The following is a 21491-nucleotide window of genomic DNA, read 5'->3' as shown; positions in this document are numbered from 1 at the left end:
TCTTAAATTAGAAATATGCTTATCAGAGATTAACTTTACAATGGACCATGATTTTGCTGATCTCTATGGGCCCCCAGTTTGGCTGGGCCCCAGAAAGCTCTCCTCTTTATGCCGTCTTATGTGTGGCCCTGTATTAAAGTATCTCTAGCTTTTTAATTTCTGCCTGTTTCAGGTAAAATCTACTTACAGGAGCTTTAAAGTTATTCAAGTAAATGGAGGGATAATGTATGAAGTTATAGCTTAGCTTTCAGGTAGCCTGTTACATCTACCCTTATGGTTATGGTTTTCAATCTAGCCTTACATATTTCCTCCCTTTATTTTAGCATATATCATTCATAATAGGACTGTTAACACGGTAATTGTAGTTTTATTAGTAGTGTTACAGCTGCTGTTGTTGTTAAGCCACATACTAATGGATAATTTTGAGTAATTCTCCAAAAACAAGCGAGTTAACTGGCTAAGTTGTGAGTATCAACATCCAGGATTGTACCATCATTTAGCTAGAGTGGTGGGCGTGTACGAGCACGTCGCTGCTAGCTAGAATGAGAAATAACGTTAGTGACTTCAGTTAGATACATTTTGTCGTTTGGCTGACACTTGGTAGCATGGTCTCTGCTGAGGTTAAGACTGTTTTAACTCGTTTTGGCGAGTCTTTTCACGCTACTCGGATTGATATAGCATTTTGAGCTAGCTACTTAGTCTTTAAGTTACCAACAGCAAAGACAGACGAGACTTTAACGGTTAATGGTGATTCAGCGTGCTAGCTAAGGCAGAAAAATCTTTCATATCCATAACGACGTTACGTGTATTGATGTTAATGTCCATCGTCTCATGTGTGTCGTTTTCGGACCTCGTCAGTGTTATTAACTGCTGAGTTTCTTTCTACTACGATGTATGGGATGTCGGGATGACAGGAACATGGCAAACGGGGTTGGAAGTGAGTACCGCTGGTACATAATGGCATGCTATCTGTTAGCACCGAGTGTGTCGTACTGTGGATGCTATCAGCTCTAACTTCCTGCACTGAACCTCCCTGCAGGGGAGCCTGCGAGGATTAATAGCTGTCATCAAGATGTGACAGCTCCATTAAGTGGTGATACATATTTAACATCCGCATGTTTGTAAACGCGGTGCTTTGTTTGTGTGTGCAGTCAGTCTGTATTTTCTATAGTGGGCTGTCGGCATGGTGGGCAGCTCTAGGAGGCATCAAAATGAAGCCCAAGCAAAAGAGATTATCAAAGCCGGGCCTGAGATATGTAGCAGGCATTCAGTTGAATAAGCATGAATCTAAGGTGTTGTATAACTAGATAAAATATGCATCTTTTTTTGGATCATTTTCCTCCACATGTGCAGAACACAAGCTGCTTGTCATTGGACCAACAGAGCCATGGTCAGTGAGGGAGAAGCTGTGTTTGGCAACATCTGTCATGAAGAGTGGGGACCAGAACTGGTATTGAACCACTGTTTTATTGTTGCTATTTCTGTCTAAAGCAAGGGCATATTTTTCTTTGTTGTGGGCAGAATTTGAAATGGTGAATGAAAGAGTTATATTAGATTTTCTGTTGCCATGTTACTAGATAATTAAACTGCAATACAATTCCAGTGAAAATCAAACAACATTCATGCCTTTTTTAAATACCAGAGTAACACCAATAGAGGTAACAAAGGTCACCCTAGTGGGTAATTTCTTGTTTTTAATCACTAAAAGGCAGGCAAACACTCACTCATGTGTCTAAATTGCACAGCTACAGTGCATTCAGAAGGTACTCGGATCCCCTTTACTTTTTGTCAATTTTGTGATGTTGCAGCCTTATGCTTTAGTCGAGAAAAATCTGTTTTATTCTCATTAATCTACACTCGGTACCCCATAATAACAAAATGAAAACAGAATTAGAATATGATGCAAATTTAAGAAAATTAAAAACTGGAATATCACATTGATCTAAGTAATCAGACCATTTGCAAAAAAACACTTAAAATTTAACTCAGCCATCTCCCATTTCTCTGGATCTTTGCTGAGATGTTTCTACATCTTCACTGAGTCACTCTGTGGTAATTCAAACTGACTGGAAATGATTTGGAAAGGCATACACCTCTCTATAGAAGGCCTCACAGCTGGTAGTCCTTGGGGCCAAAGAAACTGCCTGCAGAGTTCAGCGACAGGATTGTTAAAAGGCCCATATCTGGGGAAGGCTACAAAAATTGTGCTGTATTTAAGGTTCCCAAGAGCACAGTGGCCTCCATAATTCTCAGATGGAAGAAGCTGGGCACAACCAAGATTTTTCCAAGAGTTGGTTGCCCAGCCAAACTGAACGATCTTGTTATAAGAGCCTTAGAAAGGTGACCAAGAACCGATGGTCTATCCGACTGAGCTCCAGAGATCCTGTGTGGAGATTGGTTAAAGTTCCAGAAGGACAACCATCACTGCAACTCTCCACTGATCTGGGCTTATGGCAGAGTGGCTACACTGAAGCCTCTCCTTAGTACACAATACAAGAAAACCCACTTAGAGTTTGCAAAAAACTCGGTGAGAAATTATGCATCATTTTAATTTGTGAGAGGCGTAATGTTTTGTAGAGTAATGTAATGTTTTCCATGCTCTCTGGTTGATGCTGAAAATATGGGTTCTTTAATTTCCACTCAGAGTCCAAAACATGCAGATATGGTGACAGATGGAATCAGTAGAAGTGTTTTTATGTTGCCCAGTGCACGCTTCCTTTGATTATGCAATCATTTATGCATGTGTTTACAACAAGCAGATTTCCTGATTTGAAATATACATAAAATACCTTTGCCCAATGATAAAAATAAAAAAGACTATTTAGAAAAGACTATTTAGATAAATAGAGACTAGAGTTTGAAAATGTTCTAACCTTGACAGAAATCAAAGGCTGTTTTGGACTTTTATCTCATTTTGACCATCTTTAACAGGGTATCTGTCAGTCGGGCCATCAAACCATTTGCAGAGTCTGGACGACCGCCTGACTGGTTCTCTCAAAAGGTATGATGTTTGAACACAAACATAATTTTATTATATTTCCTCCTGTAGGAAATGCATTCTCCATTTTCGCCTGTCTCTTCACAGCACTGTGCCTCCAAGTACTCTGAGCTCTTGGAAACAACAGAAGCCCCAAAGTGAGATCAGAAGCTTCTTTTGTCTCTAGCATGCTTTTGTAGAGTTGTAAGCTAAAATAGATGACATAAATTTTTAATGTTTGACAGTATATGCCGGAGAGCGATGCTTAAACTAAGCAATGCATTTGTTACCTTCAGGCGGAAGCGTGGTGAAAAAGGTGAAGTGGTGGAGACAGTGGAGGATGTGATAGTGCGTCGGCTGACAGCTGAAAGGATTGACGAGCTTAAGAAGTTGATCAAAGAAACACAGGAGAAGCACAGGTATGCAATTATAGCTTTTAACAGCACGCACACATCATTGTCAGACTTAAAAGCTTAGTTGTTTCATCATAAACTGCATCAATGAAATTGCTTTGACTTCATGTCTTTGTAGGAAGCTGAAGAGAGAGGCTGAACTGATTCAAGCAGGACATCTTGATTCCAAACTCGAAGAGATATGGGAAGAAATTCAGCAGTAAGATGCAACAAACTTACATTCAGACCTGTTTTTATATTAATACTGGATTTTTTTGTACTGTTACATATAAAAAAATAAATGGTAGTTTCTGTGTCTACCAGGAAGAAGAAATTGGAAGAGGAAGAAGCAGAGCTGAAAAGAAAAAACACAGACGCTGCTTATCAGGGTATCTCCTCCACTTTTAATGGGTGCTCTGCTGAAAGAAAGGGCATTATCAAATACCAGGGGTGTCAAACTCATGGCCTGGGGGCCAAATCTGGCCCATGGTACAGTGATATCCGGCCCAGAAGATCATATCATATTTCCATTATAACTGGCCCTCTGGTATGAGCTCTGCGGATTTTCTCCAGTATAGAAATATAAACTTAACCTTGATGAATTAAAATATCCGTGTAAGAGTCATCAAAATCAGAAAAGTAAAGAGTGAAAATCAAGAGATTAAAAACAGGAATGTTGTAAAAGAAAATTTCATTTCATATTTCTCAAATTTATGACTCAAACTTATGATTTTGACACTCTATTCCATACTTTGACCTTTTCAATTAATGATTTTTACTTTTTCTATCATATTTTGACCTTTCAGATACACATTTTTAAATTTTAAGTCATATTTTGACCTTTTTTACTCATTATTTCATGTTTTTCCTTATAGTTTGACCATTTCAACCCCTAGTTTTGGCTGTGTTGTCCCATATTTTAACCCTTTAGACTCACAGTTTACTATTTTAACTAATATGTTGACTTGTAAACTCATGATTTCGAATTCTATCTCACATTTTGATTTTCCAAACTCATGAATTTTACTTAAAAATACAATTTTTCCATTTTATTTTTGTTTTGACCTTTTATCTCACTTTTAAAAATTGTTTCCTTGAGCTTAAAACTTATCGTTTTGACTTTTTCAATTTCAAAGTGATTTATTATCAGTGCTTTTTCATAATTAATAACTGGTGAAAATAAGTTTGACAGTGTAAGGGTAAATGTTTACCCTGTTAGGCTCTCAGGTTAGACCTAAATCCAGAATCTGGCGCCTGCTGTGATAGAGTTTGGCACCCTTGTTATACATAATAAATTACATACATAGCTTGTATGTACAATATCCATTTTCAACCTCAGTTGAAAATAAAACAGAGCTCATAGCTTGTAGATGCACAACAATGTCCTGATATACTGCTTTTTACTTTTTGAGCTGAAATTAAATGCATTGAACAACAACTTATGACATTTCATATGTTTTGGTTGAAAACTCCTCATTTCCATACTGTCTTATATATCAGCATTAGGATACTTCTCAGAATAGATGGTAGGCACAGCTCACAGCCCTAAATTGGTCATTTTGGCGCAGTCCTTAGGTCTGTAAAATCAGATTCAACAATTGCCTCAGCTGTAGCATATTGATAAACTCATTGTTATCATGTCAACAGACAAAAGATTGGAACCATGTGCAGTGCTTTGTATAATGTCCTGATAGACTGCTAAGATGCCATTGCTATAGTAGCATGCTAACTTCCTGCGGGACAGAATAGATGCTAACATGTAGTGTATGATAGTGCTGTGTAATAAATCATCACTGCAGTGTGAGCATTTGCATTAAACACATGGCAGAACTCTCAGTTTAGCACCATTATAGAATTTTTTTTCTTTGACAAAGTGCTTCTTCTTTCTCTGTATACAAACAATTTACCGAATGAATGAAGGCTTGGGTTTGATCGACCTGCTTTCAGTTCATTTTGATGCAGTCAGATAAAGCTTGAGGTGGCTTCCAGCTGCCCTTAGTTTAAGCATAATGTTAAGAAATAGATTTTGGATTTATTTTCCATTAAGAGGAGACTTTTTTCAAGCACATGTAATGTGTGAACATGAGGAAAAGCAAATGGGGCAGCAGTAGCTCAGTCTGTAAGGACTCGAGTTGGGATCTGGAGGGTATCCAGTTCAAGCCCCAGTTGGAACAAGTCTGGAAATTGGTTTTGTAGCTGGAAATGTGCCAGGTCACTTCCTGAGCACTGGTGCTCCTTCTTAGGTGGTACTGCCTCACTCTGACATCCCTCCTTAGTATCCAGTGCATCATTTCAGTCTTTGTGTATGATTAGCATGCTCCATAATAGATTACAAGATTCAAATTTCCCCTTGGTGGATTTATAAGTTGCGCTAAAATAAAGTTTTGAACTCCTTGGTGTGTTATTGAGCTCTCACTATATCATTGCCTTCTATGGAACAATAAAATCGCACATAATCGACTTTCTCATATCGTGGAGGTTTAGTATTTGAGCATGATAAACTGTGACATGTCGCCACATCATTTCACAGAAGACTAATTAAGATTTAGTCAGTTGTTTAAGATGTATGCCGTTAGCTGGATTCACACTATGTGGGCCAGAAATATCTGTACAAAGTTTTGTAACATTCTGTCGAAATAGTTTTTCATATTTTGTTATAGCTTTTCCCCCTGAAGCTAAAGATCTGCATCATATCTTTTGTTTGTGAAGAAAATGGTTTTCTTATGTGTGTCTGATTAGAAAACCCTCTCTGTGCTGCTGCTCCCTCTTTCAGCCAGACAGGTGGCAAAGAACACACCTAAGCGAGTGCCCGGCATCAGCGTGCATTCACCCTCAGGCTGTAGCTCCCCTAGTCAGGACTTCTCACCAGGTGACCCACTCGAGTGCCTGACACTGGCTCTAACGCCAACAAAGAATGTAAGTCACTGGAAGTTAAACATTGCTTAAGGTGTGGTGAACTTTTCTAAAGTGATTCAGGTCTCTTAAATGTTAGTTTGCTTTTTTCTAGGTGTTATGCTTACTATGATGTTTTCTCCTTCAGTTGATTGTGTGCATCATGTTTAATTTTCCTTCTGTAATTTCTCTCCACAGCACAGTTAGACCAACTTAACCTTAAGTAAAACATTCGGCTTCTTGACCTGTTATCCAAAAATAATATGGCTGCAGGATTTAAGGCATAAGGTCAGAATATGAATTCTTAACAGTCCTCTTTAAAGAAGAGGCAAAAACAAATTAGAAAGATGTTAACCACTGATGAAAAGTTTCGTACTGAAATCATTCCTTGATTGGTAAACCTATAATGCAGGAGATACCAGATACTTGCTATAAACTATATATGTGCTAATGCATCATGGCTACCACGTTTCCCCTTCATCTGTTATAAGCGTCAAAAAGTGAACGTAGTGTGGAGGCAAAACGCAGTATGCACATGGCCAGTGGGTGAAGTACACTGCAGTGCGAACAACAATGGAAGAAGATTTTGAAAACAAACTGATAAACCAAGTACACATATGTGACCAATGCTGGTAAAAACTCCTGCAAGTCGTCCGAGGTCATTTTTGAGTCTTTTTACACATTATGAAAGCGTAGATTCCAAGATTTCTAATGGTTTATCATGCACCTTAATCTGAGCATATTTTACAAAGATATGCTCATTTGAATGTTAACTTCTAGTTCCTGCTTCTTCTGAGAAAACCAGGCTCAAAGTTTCAGGACTTCTCCCTTCAGGCAGGCCGGGTGATGGGCGTGAACAACAGGGCCACATTTACATAAAGTCCACCCACCAACCAAGCTTCTGAATCGGACTGGTGACGCTCATCAAAATATTCCCATAGGAAATCCGCCTTCATCAAACTTTCACTGTCAAGTGATCTTGAAGTTGTCCAAAGTCTGTTGATTATTCTTGCTGCTTCCTCATCATCTCTTCTACTTTTCTTCGCTGCAGGGTGCATCTTGAGGCTTGTTGATAAAGATGATAACTAGAAACAGCTGTATACATGCTGAGGGGGGTGGCGTTTGAGCCATGCGGTGTTTGTTATTGTTCATCTCAATGGGCGAAACTGGGAACAATGGCAGACTGAGTGGCCAATTATCACCCCGCAGTTTCACTTTCCCCTCCCCTCAATATCCTTGCAGCAACTGCGAGAATAGGGCATTTTTAAACACAAAATTAGCGCTTTTAAATATCACATTTTTGTTACTTTTTTCATCAAATGAGTAGTTTAAATGTCGGACTTGCATAAAATGAGAAAAAACGAAAAATGATCATTTTGAAGAAAACGACTTTGTATCAATTTTTCTCAACCACCGGAATGCCGACTTGCAGGAACTTTATCTGGCTTCAGTCACATATACATAATCAACCAATTAATCCTTGGCACTACATAGTGATAAACATTGCTATCAATTTGGCTAATGACAAATTCTGTTTTAAAAGTCAATGTTTTAACCTGTAAAACTAATGGAAATGAGATTGGTGTATAGATTCATCAAGTTACCCTGTAAACAGGTGACTCTCAGCTGAGTGAGTCCGTTTCTGCATTTGTTTCATTTTTATTTCATACATATCTGATGAATAGGCTATATTTATGTTATAATGACAAACTACACACAAGGTATTCACCAGGCTAGGACCCTGGATCCCAACCTAGAACCCCTTGTATTAACTAAAACCATGATAAAAACCCTTATTAAATAGTTCATGCCAAGGCCAAGGTAAGAAAGTCCTATTTCTTAGGATTTTATTAATGACCTGATAAACATTTTGTTGGTTATAGACATCAATGTTTTGCTTTTTCATGTGGGTCTTGGGAGGATAGTTTTTCTCTTAGATATAAGTAGGGGGGCCTTTAAAGGGATACTTCAACATTTTGGCAAATTCACCCATTGCCATAATTCCTATAGTCTTAGCAATAGGTTTGTTTCCTTTAGTTGTTGGTACAAGCTGTTTTTAGATCTGGGGGGACCGACTCCAAACAACTCCAAAACGCTCTCGTGGACAAGTCATGACCTGTACGTTCACCACGCTATGAAATAATCATGGAACATTTCAAGATGGAGATGTTTTAAAGTTAAATGCAAAGCTCCAGACACTCCAGACATGGCTGCTGCACTGTGTCACTCTGCCCAGTGGTTTACTCAAGAAATAGTTCCAAGTATTTGCTTCATGTGTCGTAATGTTACATAATTGTACGTTATTATTTCATTGCGTGGTGAATTTGCAGGTCACAACTTGTCCACAAGAGCATTTTGGAGTTGTTGGATTGTGTATTTGATGAGTTTGATGAGGGAAAGCAAAAAATTCCGTCTGCTTCCGTAGCGTTAGCTGTGCAGCTGGTATATTGGTCCTCCCAGATCTAAAAACAGCTTGCACCGACAACTAAAGGTAAAAAACCTATTACTAAGACTATAGGAATTATGGCAATGGGCGAATTTGCCAAAATGTTGAAGTATCCCTTTAAGGAAACAAGGTGAAACCACTGAGCAAGGTCACTCTGTTTTTCAAAAGCTGCTGTAACTACAACATCTACAGAGTAGTAGAGAGTAAATTGTAGGGAGTAATCAGTTACAACAGTCACTCATTGAACCAAAACACTGGGACCGTGCTCCTCCATACTTGGAGGAAAAAAAACGGAGGAACGGATTGCAGATGTTGTGTTCTGCCCACCAATCATCAGTCTGAGCTGATCAGATGTTTCTATTGATTGTGATGTTAATATCATGTTAGTTCTGATCTCAGAATTAACATTGTAATAACCAAATTTGGTGTCACTGTGTTTGTAGTTTATATTCTACACGTCGGGTAGCTGTGTACAGCCTGAGCTCTTTGGTTTGCTCTCTAGAAGTTTTCTCCAGTAACATGCAATTAATTAATGAGCAAAAACACTCATGACAGAGCCAGATGCATAAGTGAATGCCAAGTGAAACGGCAAGTAAATCTACAGCCTGCGACTCCCTCCCTATTGTTCTCCAGGCATCAGGATCTGCACGACTAATGACAATTCCTGAGGCCTCTGGTAATGATGACATCAGCCATGGGACATTTCTTGATGACCCTACCCAAAAGAAGCTTCTGGGCCAAAAAGCCACACCACCCCCATCTCCACTCTTGTCCGAGTTACTGAAGAAGGGAAACATCTTGGCTACAAATGCTAGACTGGTGGGTGGTGGTGATTTCCTGTAACATACCTTCTTCATTTTATCCTTTCTCATGACTATAAACTCCACTTAATTATTATTATAATAAATCATTTTTTGTCATTTTATTCAGTTGGTTTGGTATCTGCAGAGTGGTTATAATACTAGTTTGTAAAGGCTTCAGTCCTTTGGGCAAATGTATTTGAAAAGAAATCTTGTTAAGTTAGCTGTCAAAAAATACATCTGTTTTCACCTAAGGACCTCTTCAGTGTTAGGATTTTCAGTAGCAGCTTTGTACAGTGTTATGCATAAACTCTATTAATGCTCTGGCATTTCCTCTTTTTGTTTTCATTTACACCTTGAAGATAATACTGATTTTCTCTTAGAAAACATGTTTTTTTTTCCAGAGAAGTGCACTAAGGTGTGCTTTAAGTTAAAAGATGATTTCAACTATTTCCTGAAAGTAAACCTCAAGAAACAAACATATTGTTTGAAAGTCGTTATATCATTACATCTGTTACGTCTGTATAGGCATGAATGCAAAGCTTTCACTATGTTGGTTTTGTAACTTATTCTCTCAGTGCAGCTTTCATCACTATGTTTTGGTCATCAGAATGACACAAGTCTCTATCCAAGAACTAGTCATTCAGACTTACCTTTACAGAGTTTCTTCCTGAAAGGCTGCCTGACAGTTGCCCACTGAGTGTTTTTAGCCTGTTCCTTTAAAAATGTATATACAAGAAGCCCATGCTATTTTTTTTAAATCTCATAATGTGAGAATTATTTTATCCTCACTTGATGTCTACACCATTTCTCGAATCCAACCACACCCAGAAGGTACTTCTTTTGCAGTGTACCCACAAGAAAACAGTCAAAACACGTCTGAAATATCTTTCATGCTTTATGTTCTTGTTTTCAGATCGGAGAGGGAGATGTCCTGACGGCAGCACATGACCTACAGCTCGCTCCGCCAACCCAACCTCCCTCTCAGGCCTCAGGTACTGATTTCTTCAACTCTTTTAAGTTCCGTAATATCTTGTCTATAAGACGCACTTTTAATATGATTTCTTTGATCTAAAATATCGGTTGCGTGTCACCAGTGAAACCAGTATACCCAGCAATTCCCTCAAAAAGACTTACTTTGGCAGCAGAGACAGCCACTTTCTGCCTCTTTATGTATGTTTAAGTTTTTGTTTCTGCTCTTTTGACAGTGTTCTTAAACAGTATGTTGTATACAGGTGCTAACATCATCACTTGTAGAAATGTTTCACTGGATATTCTGTAATCATGGCAGGTGAACTACATGTATTAAGGTTTATTTTTGCTGAGGTAGCATAGCATACTGCAACCATAATCTTAGGGGTACAAGAGTACAGAATGACATCACACCTTAACTGGTGCATTTACCAGCAGGTTTCCTGCAGAGCCTTACAAAGTCTTATATTGGATTTCATAGATTTAAGGACTTTAAAAGTCCAGTTTTTACCAGTAAGTGTCTTAAATTTTAGAAGGCCCCTTGACTTAGATGTGTCTTTAACCAATCATTTTTTTCTACCTACAGTTATTCAATTTTAATCAGTCTTTTTATATGCTTGTTACGTATGTTATGATAAATATCATATGTTGAAAGAAAAGAGGCATTCAGTTTTCCCTATATCACTTGACACTTTATTTACAGCATTAATTTTCTCAACTCAGGCCTTAAAAATCTTTCAAAAAACCAGACGTGTCTCATTAGCTAATATTTTCATGTGCTTTACGGGGGGGTGAATTTTTTTCTACCACAATCGTTTCGATTATATTGAGGAAAAACCTCACTGCGGACTGATTGGTGCGTCTCATTTAATTGATAGATTGCTACGTTTCTGTCAACCAGAATGCTAGCTAGCTAGCTGACAGGAAGTTGAGCTAAGTGGACGGGCTGTAAGGTTGATCCAAAGTTCGGTTGAGATAGGATTTCAATGTGTAGGCTGCTGCGAATTGGCTTCAAGAGCTGTTTGAGTCCACCTATTGTAAGCAGACAGCTGACGCCACACAGGCTTTGTCCAGTTCTTTCTACAGTCTGTGATTTTTTGTTGGGCTTTTTTAATTTCAACAAAAGGTGAGCATGTATATTAAGATGGCTTTAAATATACCTGGATTGCCCACCCAGGTAGAGTCAATATGTGGGAAACACTGATAGAAGTATAAAGTGCTGCTTCATGTGCTGTCATGATGACAAGTGTGTCCACCATCATAACACATTGCATAAGACTTGACGTTATTGAAAATTTACCTTTATTTATTGTGTACTGCAAGCAGCTGCTTTACTGGTCAACAAGTGTGGGAATACATAGAGTTGGATTTTAGATCTTCCATCTATTAATCGTAACGACTGGATAAATGCAGAGATTCATAAAGAAGCTGCTCCAAGATATACATTTGACACATGTCAACATGTCCAGTAGCCTCCAAGAAAGATGCAAGTCAGGAGTGAATTGAGAAGCTCATGGCCTGTAGAAGTATTCTGGGAAGAGGTAAAACCTAAGTTGATGATGTAACCCATGTCTATAAGGGTTTGGCTGAAACACTCAGCAGCCAGAGGATTTTTATGTGGGGTAGGATGCTGTCTGTCTAGATCTTAACAGAGGCACATACAAATATAGTTCCTAGTCTTGCACTTTTAAGTTCAGTGTCTATTATTCTATACCAGTACATCTTAGCATCCACCTTGAGATACAATAAAAATGTTGCTACTGTGACTCTTTGGTCACTTTGATTTGAGAAGAGAAGCTATCAGAGCACAAAACATTAATCCTAATAACCCTGCATTCAAAGAAAACAGGAGTTTACTGATAAACAAGTAAACTTCACTTAGTGCTGGTTTGATTGAAAAGTCTCCTCGATCAAAGAGTGACCTGCAGAGATGGGCAGAGCAACTCGTTGGCTTAGAATCTGTTTGAGTCTGTCACGGTTTGAGAGCTCAGCTACCATATTATAGCTTGTAGGAATGCAAATTCTTGATGTGAAAAACCGATGGCACTACAGAGCTGCACAGAAACCGCACATTGTGGGCTCAACTAAAGGCTACCAAAATTGTTGCACAGGAAGACAGTTTAAACCTTTTCACCCTCTGGAGAGGGCCCAAACACAGACTGTGACCAGTGTGCCTCACAACCGGCTTGTACTGTACTATTTTGTTTCATAAGTATGCATTTACTTTTTTAAGCTTGATCAACAGTAAGTAAGAATAAAACTTAACTTCTCAAATTTGATTACATAAATGTTTCCAAACAAGCCCTAATGAGGAATGTATGAACGCAGATACGCTGTTACTACTGTTGTCTTACTTTTTTGCTTATACTCTACATGGCTTAAATGCCTGTACTTCTTTCTCTGCTCTCTGCACTTTGCATATTAATGTGACTGAATGTTTCCTGAACAGGTGCCCCAATGTTGTCACGTCTCTTGGAGGCAGGCCCCTCACAGTTCTCTGCCCCGTTAGGTTTCATGGTCAGCACAGACTCAGCCTCCAGTGCCCCTGCTGTTCCTACTGGCTCTACTTCTGCTACAAGCACTGGTCTGTATATCTGTACACCCACCACTCTGTCAACCCACAGGCCAAAAAAATTTAAAACATCTTGCTCATAAAACTTTATCTTGAGGCGAAAAAAAGAGATGAAAATCTGTTGTTTGTGCACAGAAGTGGACGCGCTGGTGCCCCCTGGATGCCAGCCTGTGTCTGCAGATGTAAAGGTGTCAGATCTCAGTGAGGAGGATGTGACTGTGTCATACATGGGAGATGAGCTTGACCTGAAGACAGTGGGGGACATTATCGCTATCATTGAGGACAAGGTGAAAAAGACAAGCACAGGCCATTTAGACAGAAGAAAATTTCAACTGATATAAAAATTAGAAATTAAAAACATAATTCATAGTGGGAATTATTATTGGTTAGGAAATTTTTTAAACAGTTAACTGAACCACATCTCTAAGGATTAAAGGAAATTGCAAAATATGATTTATAAATGGAGTCTTTATGAAGACAGAGATGTAACATTTCTTCCACAGGCGGATGAGACAGCGGAGGCATTGGACGCAGCTGCAGTCGAGGCTGCTCTGTCACTGTGTGAAGAGAACAGCCATGCTTTGTCTGGTGCCTGGGCCACTGGGCCTTTCCAGCCCCATGAGCCTCACCCAGCAGTGCCCACGGGGGTCCAGCAGTCCTCGTCTTTTAACAGCAGCCTAGAGAGGAAGACGGAAGCGTTGGAGGATCAGGGTGGGACTTCTGCTTTACTCTCCTCTGTGTGCAACAGTCAAGATCACTGCTTTGCAGCCTTTTCTGTGGGACTACGAGGCCCTCCTCCCACCTCCTCATCCTCATGCAGCTCAAAGAGTTTGGAGCATTGCCATGCTGGAGCAACTCCACAGCCAGAGGCGATAAAAGAGAGTGGAGAGATGGTGCACCAGAAAAGCCAGATTTCCTCGGATGTAACCATAAAATGTGAGAATGAGAAGTGGGCACAGCAAAGGCCTAATAAACTATCTGGAGGTATGCACACACATGCATAAATATGATGATTAAAAGGATTTAGTTGTGTGCATCTATTTGTTTTGCATAACCATTTCCTTCTTTTTATCTTTTCTATCTTGGCAGAGTCAGTATTAGAAGGTAACCCACTGACAGAAAGGCATCTTAAGGTATAGCATCCAACAAGAACAGTGCAAACACCATTTTTGTGTACTGAAATCACTCAAACACCCTCACTGCTTTCTTGAATTTCTTTTTTCCTGCATCTATGCAGGAGATGAAAGCAGAAGACAGACAAAGTGTTGGTTGCGGAGAAAACGCCTCAGGGATTAAAGTTCACAATGAGGTCAACGGACCGGCAGTGTGTGGAGATGAAGAAGAAGAGGAAGACGAAGAGGAAGAGGGGGACGGGGCGGAGGGATTCCTGTCAGAGCCGGATGGAGAGATGGAGCTAGAGCCTGCAGCCAGCGAGAGCGAGGATGGATACAGCCTCCACACGGCCTCCTCATCTCTGCAGCTCCACACGACCGCAGACTCCATCCCCAGCAGCCCCGCCTCATCACAGTTGTGAGTGTAAAACGTTCAAGCAAAGAAAGGAAGTATAGATTGTGAAAAGATTGCCCTCTTGATAGTGCTTAGGGTGTTGTGTAAGCAGATTTTTTAACTTTTCTGTCAACAAAAATCCTTTTTAACTGAGTCATGCTGCAGATCAGGTCCTGCCTGATGATGCCTCTATGTTTTTAACCTGCTGTCCTCTTGCATTGTGCTTTATGTGTAGTTCCATGTGCAGTGAAGACCTGGAAGCTCTGCAGGCTCAGAAGATCTGGAAGAAAGCCATTATGCTGGTGTGGCGTGCAGCGGCAAATCACAGGTCAGGTTGACATTAGGATGTAATATAAATCACATGCAAACATACACATGTACACACAATCAAATTTCAGATTAGTCAACTAGTCTTAGGTTAAGAAAACACTAAAAAATTAGCAAAATTTATTTAACATGCCTTAATATGAGATCACAGCATCGGTGGGTAAGTTATGTAAAACTAGTTTGCCAAGTGTGGCAAATTTTATCACTGCTGGCACCACCAGCATGTGGTCCTCCTTGCAGGATGTCTGTACTGGTTACACATTTAAGTGTTTGAATACCTGTTTAATCTGACATAGTCTGCATATAACTTTATAGGTGGTTTTTTTGATGACATCTTGCAACATTGAAAAAACTCTAGATGGGGAGCAGGAAGGAATTCTGAATAGAGAAGCACTATCAAAATGCCCAAATTTTGTGCTGTTAAAGGCTCTGCCCTCTTTTCATTTGCAAATAAAAAGTGAAACAAATCAAAATTGATCTACTTTTGAGTCTTGAAAGAAGTAATACAGTCAGGGAAATGTGATTAAAAGTCTTGTGGAGAAACAGCAGCAGCCATGGTCCGGTTTGGTTTAGTACAGTCTGTCACATTAACCATGATCTTGCTTTTGTTCTACGGCGAATGTCCATCCAGCCTCGCTTGTTGAAACTGGTAAGCCGTCTCTTTTAAGAATCCGGATAATTTGCCTCAGATCAGTAATAACAGCCTATCTTTTGGTACCAGTTTGGCTTTTAAAATGTGTAGTAAATATCAACAAAAATGGAAAAAAGGATGCTTGTTTTCAGACATGAACCAGCTTCTGCGTTTCATATCAAAGAGCCGTTTTGTAGAACAGGCTTGTTCATGAAGACGCATTCATCATGAGGCTTATTTGATAAATGATATACAGTATCACTGTTTTCATTAAAAGCACAATTTTGACAAAGATGATGAAAAGCTGTTAAAGGTGCACAGCTAGCCTTTTATTTCAGTACAAGACTCTTCAAGACTCTAATTCCTCTTCAACTAATTAGATGTGTTGTTGGAATCTTTAAGGCTAAGTTAGTTGTGATATTCATCACCTCCACACCAGGCAAATTGCTCAACCTGTGGAAAAATGCTGTCCATGATAATTCCAAACCAGTTTTCTTGACTTTCTGCCCTCCATCTGACATTCACATGTCATCAGGATAACATGACTACAAGCAATCTGTCTTGATTTTTTAAATCAAAATTCAGTCAAACCAATTTTGACTGTATAACATCTTTGCATTGTGCTGGTGTATAACCCCGTAGTAGTGCAGAGTTTCATGATGAGATGAGCCTAGTTCACTTTGTTTGAGGATCAATTGTGAATTTAGTATTTCTCATAACATTATTCTTCTGTAAATTATTTTAAAAAACCATAAAAAGTCACTGGTAGTATGTAGGTATAAATAATCATGATATTGGAACTAATTTGATCGTTCGCAGCTGTTCACACCCTGTGGGGCAACAGCTCATCCATACCTTGTGTTATAGACTGCAACCATTTTACTATGCCTGGTATTGGCTTCTTGAACTGCTACTGACTTAAAAAACAAGTTTAAATTGCTTGAATTATTTTAACAATAAATATTTAAACAATTAGTTTAGCTTAGAATTAATTCTGGTTGCAACCAGCGAGGATAACAAGTTTTAATTCAGTTGTTAATCCTGTAAATTCTGTGTTGACATTAACAGCTTGCCATCAGCTTGCAGTAGATTTAGGTTTTTTCACTTCCTTGTAAGCATCATAGAAATAAATGATATGTGTGAATATTTTGCAGGTATGCAAATGTATTCCTTCAGCCAGTAACAGATGAAATTGCTCCTGGATACCACAGTATTGTGCACAGGTGAGCTAATTTGCTGTCTTTGGACTTTGTTGTAGTGGTTGTTTAAAGTAAAAATCTGAATCACCAAAGACTGATTTTTTAAAAAAGCTCTTCATCTCTGTGACCCACAGGCCAATGGACCTGGCCACCATAAAAAAGAACATAGAGACCGGTTTGATCCGGACCACAGCTGAGTTCCAGAGGGACATCATGCTGATGTTTCAGAATGCTGTCATGTACAACAGTCTGGACCACGACGTGTACCACATGGCTCTGGAGATGCAGCGTGACGTCCTAGAGCAGATCCAGCAGTTTCTAGCCACCCAGCTCATCATGGAGACGTCAGAGTCTGGTATCAGCGCCAAGAGCCTGAGGGGCCGTGAGAGCACACGCAAACAGGACTCCACTGACAAGGTGCTTCACTAGAATTTTGACAAAAGCAGAGAGTACAGAAGAAGAGACAAGGGTGAGACAACAGGCTGATTAAATGTAGAAGATAGAGATGCTAAAGTAGATCTGCATGTCTTTTTCCAAAGCATGATTTAAGATTTATATAAGGATAGCTTTTTGGCCTGCTATTGCTTTAAGTGCTTCTAAAATTGGGATAAAGTGATTCACGTTCATGAAACAGGTTATCAATTACAATTAAAACCTTAGTCAATGAAAGCCACCTGTCCTAATGCAAGAATACACCAACTTTACATTGTTGATTTGAACCACTTAAATATCTACTCTAGGGCTGCCACAGTACCAGATATAAACTTTGGTACATACTCGATGCATGAGTAAAAATCAAATAATTTTGATGCCTGCTTCGGTCCCATAACAACAAAAGTCCTAGACACCAAATACTGGAATATTTCGTATTCACCAAAATTACTAGCAATTTCCTGAACACTGCACAAATATAGTGATGACATTTCTGCAGTGTCACCTCCTCTGCTTTGTAAGAACCTTAAACCTAACTTTAACAAACATCAGTATTCCCCAACCTGTAAATTTGAATGAAGCACTGCTGTCTGATTACCTTTTAATGAACACAGGGTACTGATATTAGCCAGTCCAATTTTCTCTTTTTGATTCCAATTTGTGCACAAGCTTAGTGAACCACTTAGTGAATAAAAAAACTAAAATATTTGTGTTGGTTTGGAAATCTGCATTGATAATGGATTGATAAAGTGATGTTAAGATAATTGCATGCAGAAAGTTTAACACTAACAGTCTACCTTAAAGAAAGCTGTCTGGCATTTATTTTAAGAAAGTAACCAGCAGACAAATGCATAATTAAATTATATTTTCATTATTTTTTGTTAATGGTTCACTTTATTGGCTTGATAATGTGACTGAGCTTCTAGTGTTGACCAGTGTTGAGTAATGTAACTTTTATCTAACTCACTGCATCACTGCTTCACATACTGAGAAAAGGAACTCGTTCCATTGCGTTACCTACTAAGAAAAGTAATGCCTTGGAGTACTTTTGTGTTACCAAAAAAATTAAATCCCTGAACAGAGTTGCTATTTATTTAATCAGCAAGTAGCCAGCTGTATGTCTGCCTTTGAATGTGTGGACTTAAATGTTATTGTGGCCTAGTTTACAACCCATAAACTGTAACTTTGCAGCCAGATAACATCACTAACAGACATAAAAACTTTTAAAAACCTTTAATATGCTCACAGTCTGACAACTACTTCACAGAGGCATACAGTATTACGCATAGGTTGTGTGTAAAATGATATGCCTCAGTGGAATCGCTGCGCAGATGTTTTCATGAAAATAATACAACATGAGCTTTTAAACTTGCCTTTTAAATTATGACCTTCTTGTCCATTTTGTCCAAAAATTCAACATATTGGGGATATTTCCCCTGTGTAATGATGCCATCTCTTTAGTTCATTAAGTTAGCAACATGCATTCACTGGCATAGCTGTGTTCACCTTCTGCTGGCACGCAACTACATGCCAACAGGTACAAGAGAAACAGAAACAATGCAGATGTTTCAAAGTGCTCCTTTTTCTCTCTTTCATTTTTTGTAGCCACAAAAGGGAACGGAAATAGGTTTTCTGTCTGTAATTGGTTATACTTTTTACCCGATTTTTACATTATTTTTTAATTCACCTTTTAAAGGTACTGGCAAATAACACAATACCTGAGTGTTTTATATCAAAATCTTCAGGACAATCTCAGCTTTATGCATACTGAGGCCCATTTTTGTCCTAGAGGACTGTGTAAAGAATTATTTTAGCCCAAATGCTGAATTTTAAAATCTGATTTTTGACTGATTTTGGAATCTTTTGTGAAAAAACACTTTCACTCATGTGGACGAACTGTTTTGATGCTTGAAATAGGTTGAGCAAAGTCTTAGCTTCACAAAAGCAGTGGAATATATGAATATAGGTAAGTGCAGAAAACATGTCTAAAATGACATTTTTATATGGTTTTTGAGTATAACTGTTGTCTGTCGTTCTATTTTCACCAAATTGAAGCTGTGTTTTCTTCATCACTGCTTCTCGGTATTTGTTCCAAGGCCTCTGCAACATTCAAACGCTTCGCCATCATCAAAGACCAACAGGTCTAATTCTCTTCTCTCACTCCTGTCTCTCGCCTTATCTTCCTGCGAAATCTGTGATAGGGAGGGCCTTAGGGATTACAGAGTGTCAATAGGTTTGCAAAAGAAAGAGTCAACCAATTATGTATGCAAAAGTTGATGGAAAAAGGATTCATTCAGTGGTACACAGTGAGAGGTGATGACATATGCTCATTGCTCTCTTATTGGCCCTGTAACTCTGCCTGAGAATCACATGGGATGGCAAGTGAGGGTGAAAGTGAAAGATGAGATTCTCCCATTCATTGAAGTGTTTGAACCGCATTTCTACGATGTAAAATGACAAAGACATTAAGAAAAAAAAAATTGTGTTGTTTCAATGCACATAAAGGAAATAAACACGTGTGTACCAAAAACATTTGTAATTGCAACAATTTCTGGGAGAAATGGTGTATTTTCTGGAAAATTTCCAGGGGTGCCAATACTTTTGTCCATGACTGTAAATAAGTTTTCTTCTGACAAAGGGGTCTGAGGGTTTAGTTACTCTTTAAGCTCTTCTTACTCACAGCTGTTTGAAGGAGCAACAGTTCTTATAAAATATTCAGCAACTTAAAAGCTAGTATTAAATGTTGATTTTCATCATAGGGCATTGATGTAAACTGAAACCACTTATTGAGGGAAGGCAGGAGATAACTGTAAAGCTTGAAGCTATGCTCAGTAAAATGTTTGACAGGAATATTTGTATATAGAATATGTTTCATGTCATTGATTGATTTAAAATGACCAAGTTGTTGGATTGCAGTGCAGTGAATAAATACATTTTAAACAGTATTTTTCCTGAATCTCACAAAAACCCTCCACTGTGTTGAATATAAAGTTTCATTTGTGTTGAACGGCATTATTTCCTCTCTGTTGAGCCTTTCACTTTACTCTTGAGCCACAGCTCTGATAATTTTCTTTCTCCTCTTACAGGACACTGTCTCCATGTCTTCTCCTGCCTTCCTTCTTTCACTCTTTGTAAGTACCCAGTCTGCAGCCTTTGAAACCTTTCCTCTATTTATCTTTTTTCCTGAAATAGAAAATAAATTCAGTTACGCTCTTATTTTTCTGAATATGTTAATTTAGTTGAACACCCGTTTGCGATTAGACGGGTTCTAACAGATTGCATGTTGCCCTTGTCCCTGTTCATTTAAGGATGGAGGCACCAGAGGGCGCCGTTGTGCCATAGAAGCTGACCTCAAGATGAAGAAATGAGCCTACAGTGTGAAATTTCTCCTGCAGTATCCCTGAGTTGATGTGAAAGGTGTGACACCACAAGACTGAACTTATTCAATGTCAGCTGCACAGATTCTCATTCTGCGTTACTTGCAGTGTAACCTTTTTTTTTGCACTCTAGCTCAAATAGTTTGGAGAGTTTACTTCTTCTGATGCAGCCATGAAGACATGGATAACATACTATTTAATCCCAGGTTACAATGGGGCCTTGAAAAAGAATAGGTGGAACCTTTTACAGACACAGCTGCAGATTACTGAGACCCACCTGCTCTGAATTACATCAGGTTTTAAAAATAAAGGTTGAAATTATACCTTGTCTATAAATAAGCTGAGAGTATTCCTGCAGGGTGTTGGCTTGTTTGATGTTGATAAATATAACATGTTTGTGGTGATACTTGATCTCAGAGGGTAAAAGTCTGATAAGCCTTGACTGACCAGAGGGGCATATGCTAATTCTTGAACATTTTTTGTTGCTGGTATGGAATTATTCAAGTTTTTCTTATTTTAAAGTCTTACAGATTGTTGTTGGATGTGAGTGTATCATTTGTGATGGATTGATATTCTTGATGCTACACTTCCTGTGAAACAGTAACTTCATGCATATTCTGAGTTGTTTGCAGTATTTTTGAAAAACGTCATGTTAATTAACTGTTTTGTGGACTTTATGATCAATAAAACTTCTTATTGAGCCCTCATCCTGTCATTTTAAACTATTGCACAATAAAGCTTAAAAGGGCATTCCAATTTTTTGGAGTGGTATGAGGTACTTCTTAACAATCAGGGTAACGATACAGCCACATGAGATGCCAGACAGTTTAGCTAGGTTGCACATCACTGCAGGCTGGGCCTTTTTAATGTAGAATAAAAGCTGTGTTAGTAGTTCTATGTTGACATTGTTCGTTGTTGGACACACCATCTGCTACAGGACTTTAATTCTGATGTAGGATCAATGATGA

At 38.8% G+C, this 21491-nt stretch overlaps 1 protein-coding gene across 4 annotated transcripts; it reads left to right on the top strand.

Moving 5' to 3' along the window:
• Window positions 1–582: 582 nt before the first annotated feature.
• On the top strand, window positions 583–21223 carry brd8a (bromodomain containing 8a). Of its 4 annotated transcripts, none has more exons than XR_005992700.1 (20): window positions 583–937; window positions 1354–1450; window positions 2932–3001; window positions 3086–3135; window positions 3274–3396; window positions 3509–3589; window positions 3694–3758; window positions 6143–6285; window positions 9341–9526; window positions 10424–10502; window positions 12929–13063; window positions 13187–13338; window positions 13555–14035; window positions 14141–14184; window positions 14289–14581; window positions 14793–14885; window positions 16670–16738; window positions 16849–17183; window positions 20233–20277; window positions 20455–20477. XR_005992700.1 is itself a non-coding variant. In XM_041802226.1 (20 exons), exons 1-20 carry the CDS (start codon window positions 895–897, stop codon window positions 20512–20514), a joined length of 2592 nt encoding a protein of 863 aa, XP_041658160.1. In that variant the 5' UTR covers window positions 583–894; the 3' UTR covers window positions 20515–21223. The 4 variants fall into 4 exon arrangements, 3 of the variants coding, with proteins under 3 accessions (XP_041658160.1, XP_041658161.1, XP_041658162.1); XM_041802226.1 differs by having other exon boundaries at window positions 16849–17131; window positions 20455–21223; XM_041802227.1 differs by lacking the exon at window positions 20233–20277 and having other exon boundaries at window positions 16849–17131; window positions 20455–21223.
• The last annotated feature ends 268 nt before the right edge of the window (window positions 21224–21491 follow it).

Source organism: Cheilinus undulatus, linkage group 12, assembly GCF_018320785.1.
Source record: "Cheilinus undulatus linkage group 12, ASM1832078v1, whole genome shotgun sequence".
Taxonomy (NCBI): Eukaryota; Metazoa; Chordata; class Actinopteri; order Labriformes; family Labridae; genus Cheilinus; species Cheilinus undulatus.
Note: the sequence above shows the minus strand (reverse complement) of the source record. Positions and strands in the feature narration are given on the sequence as shown.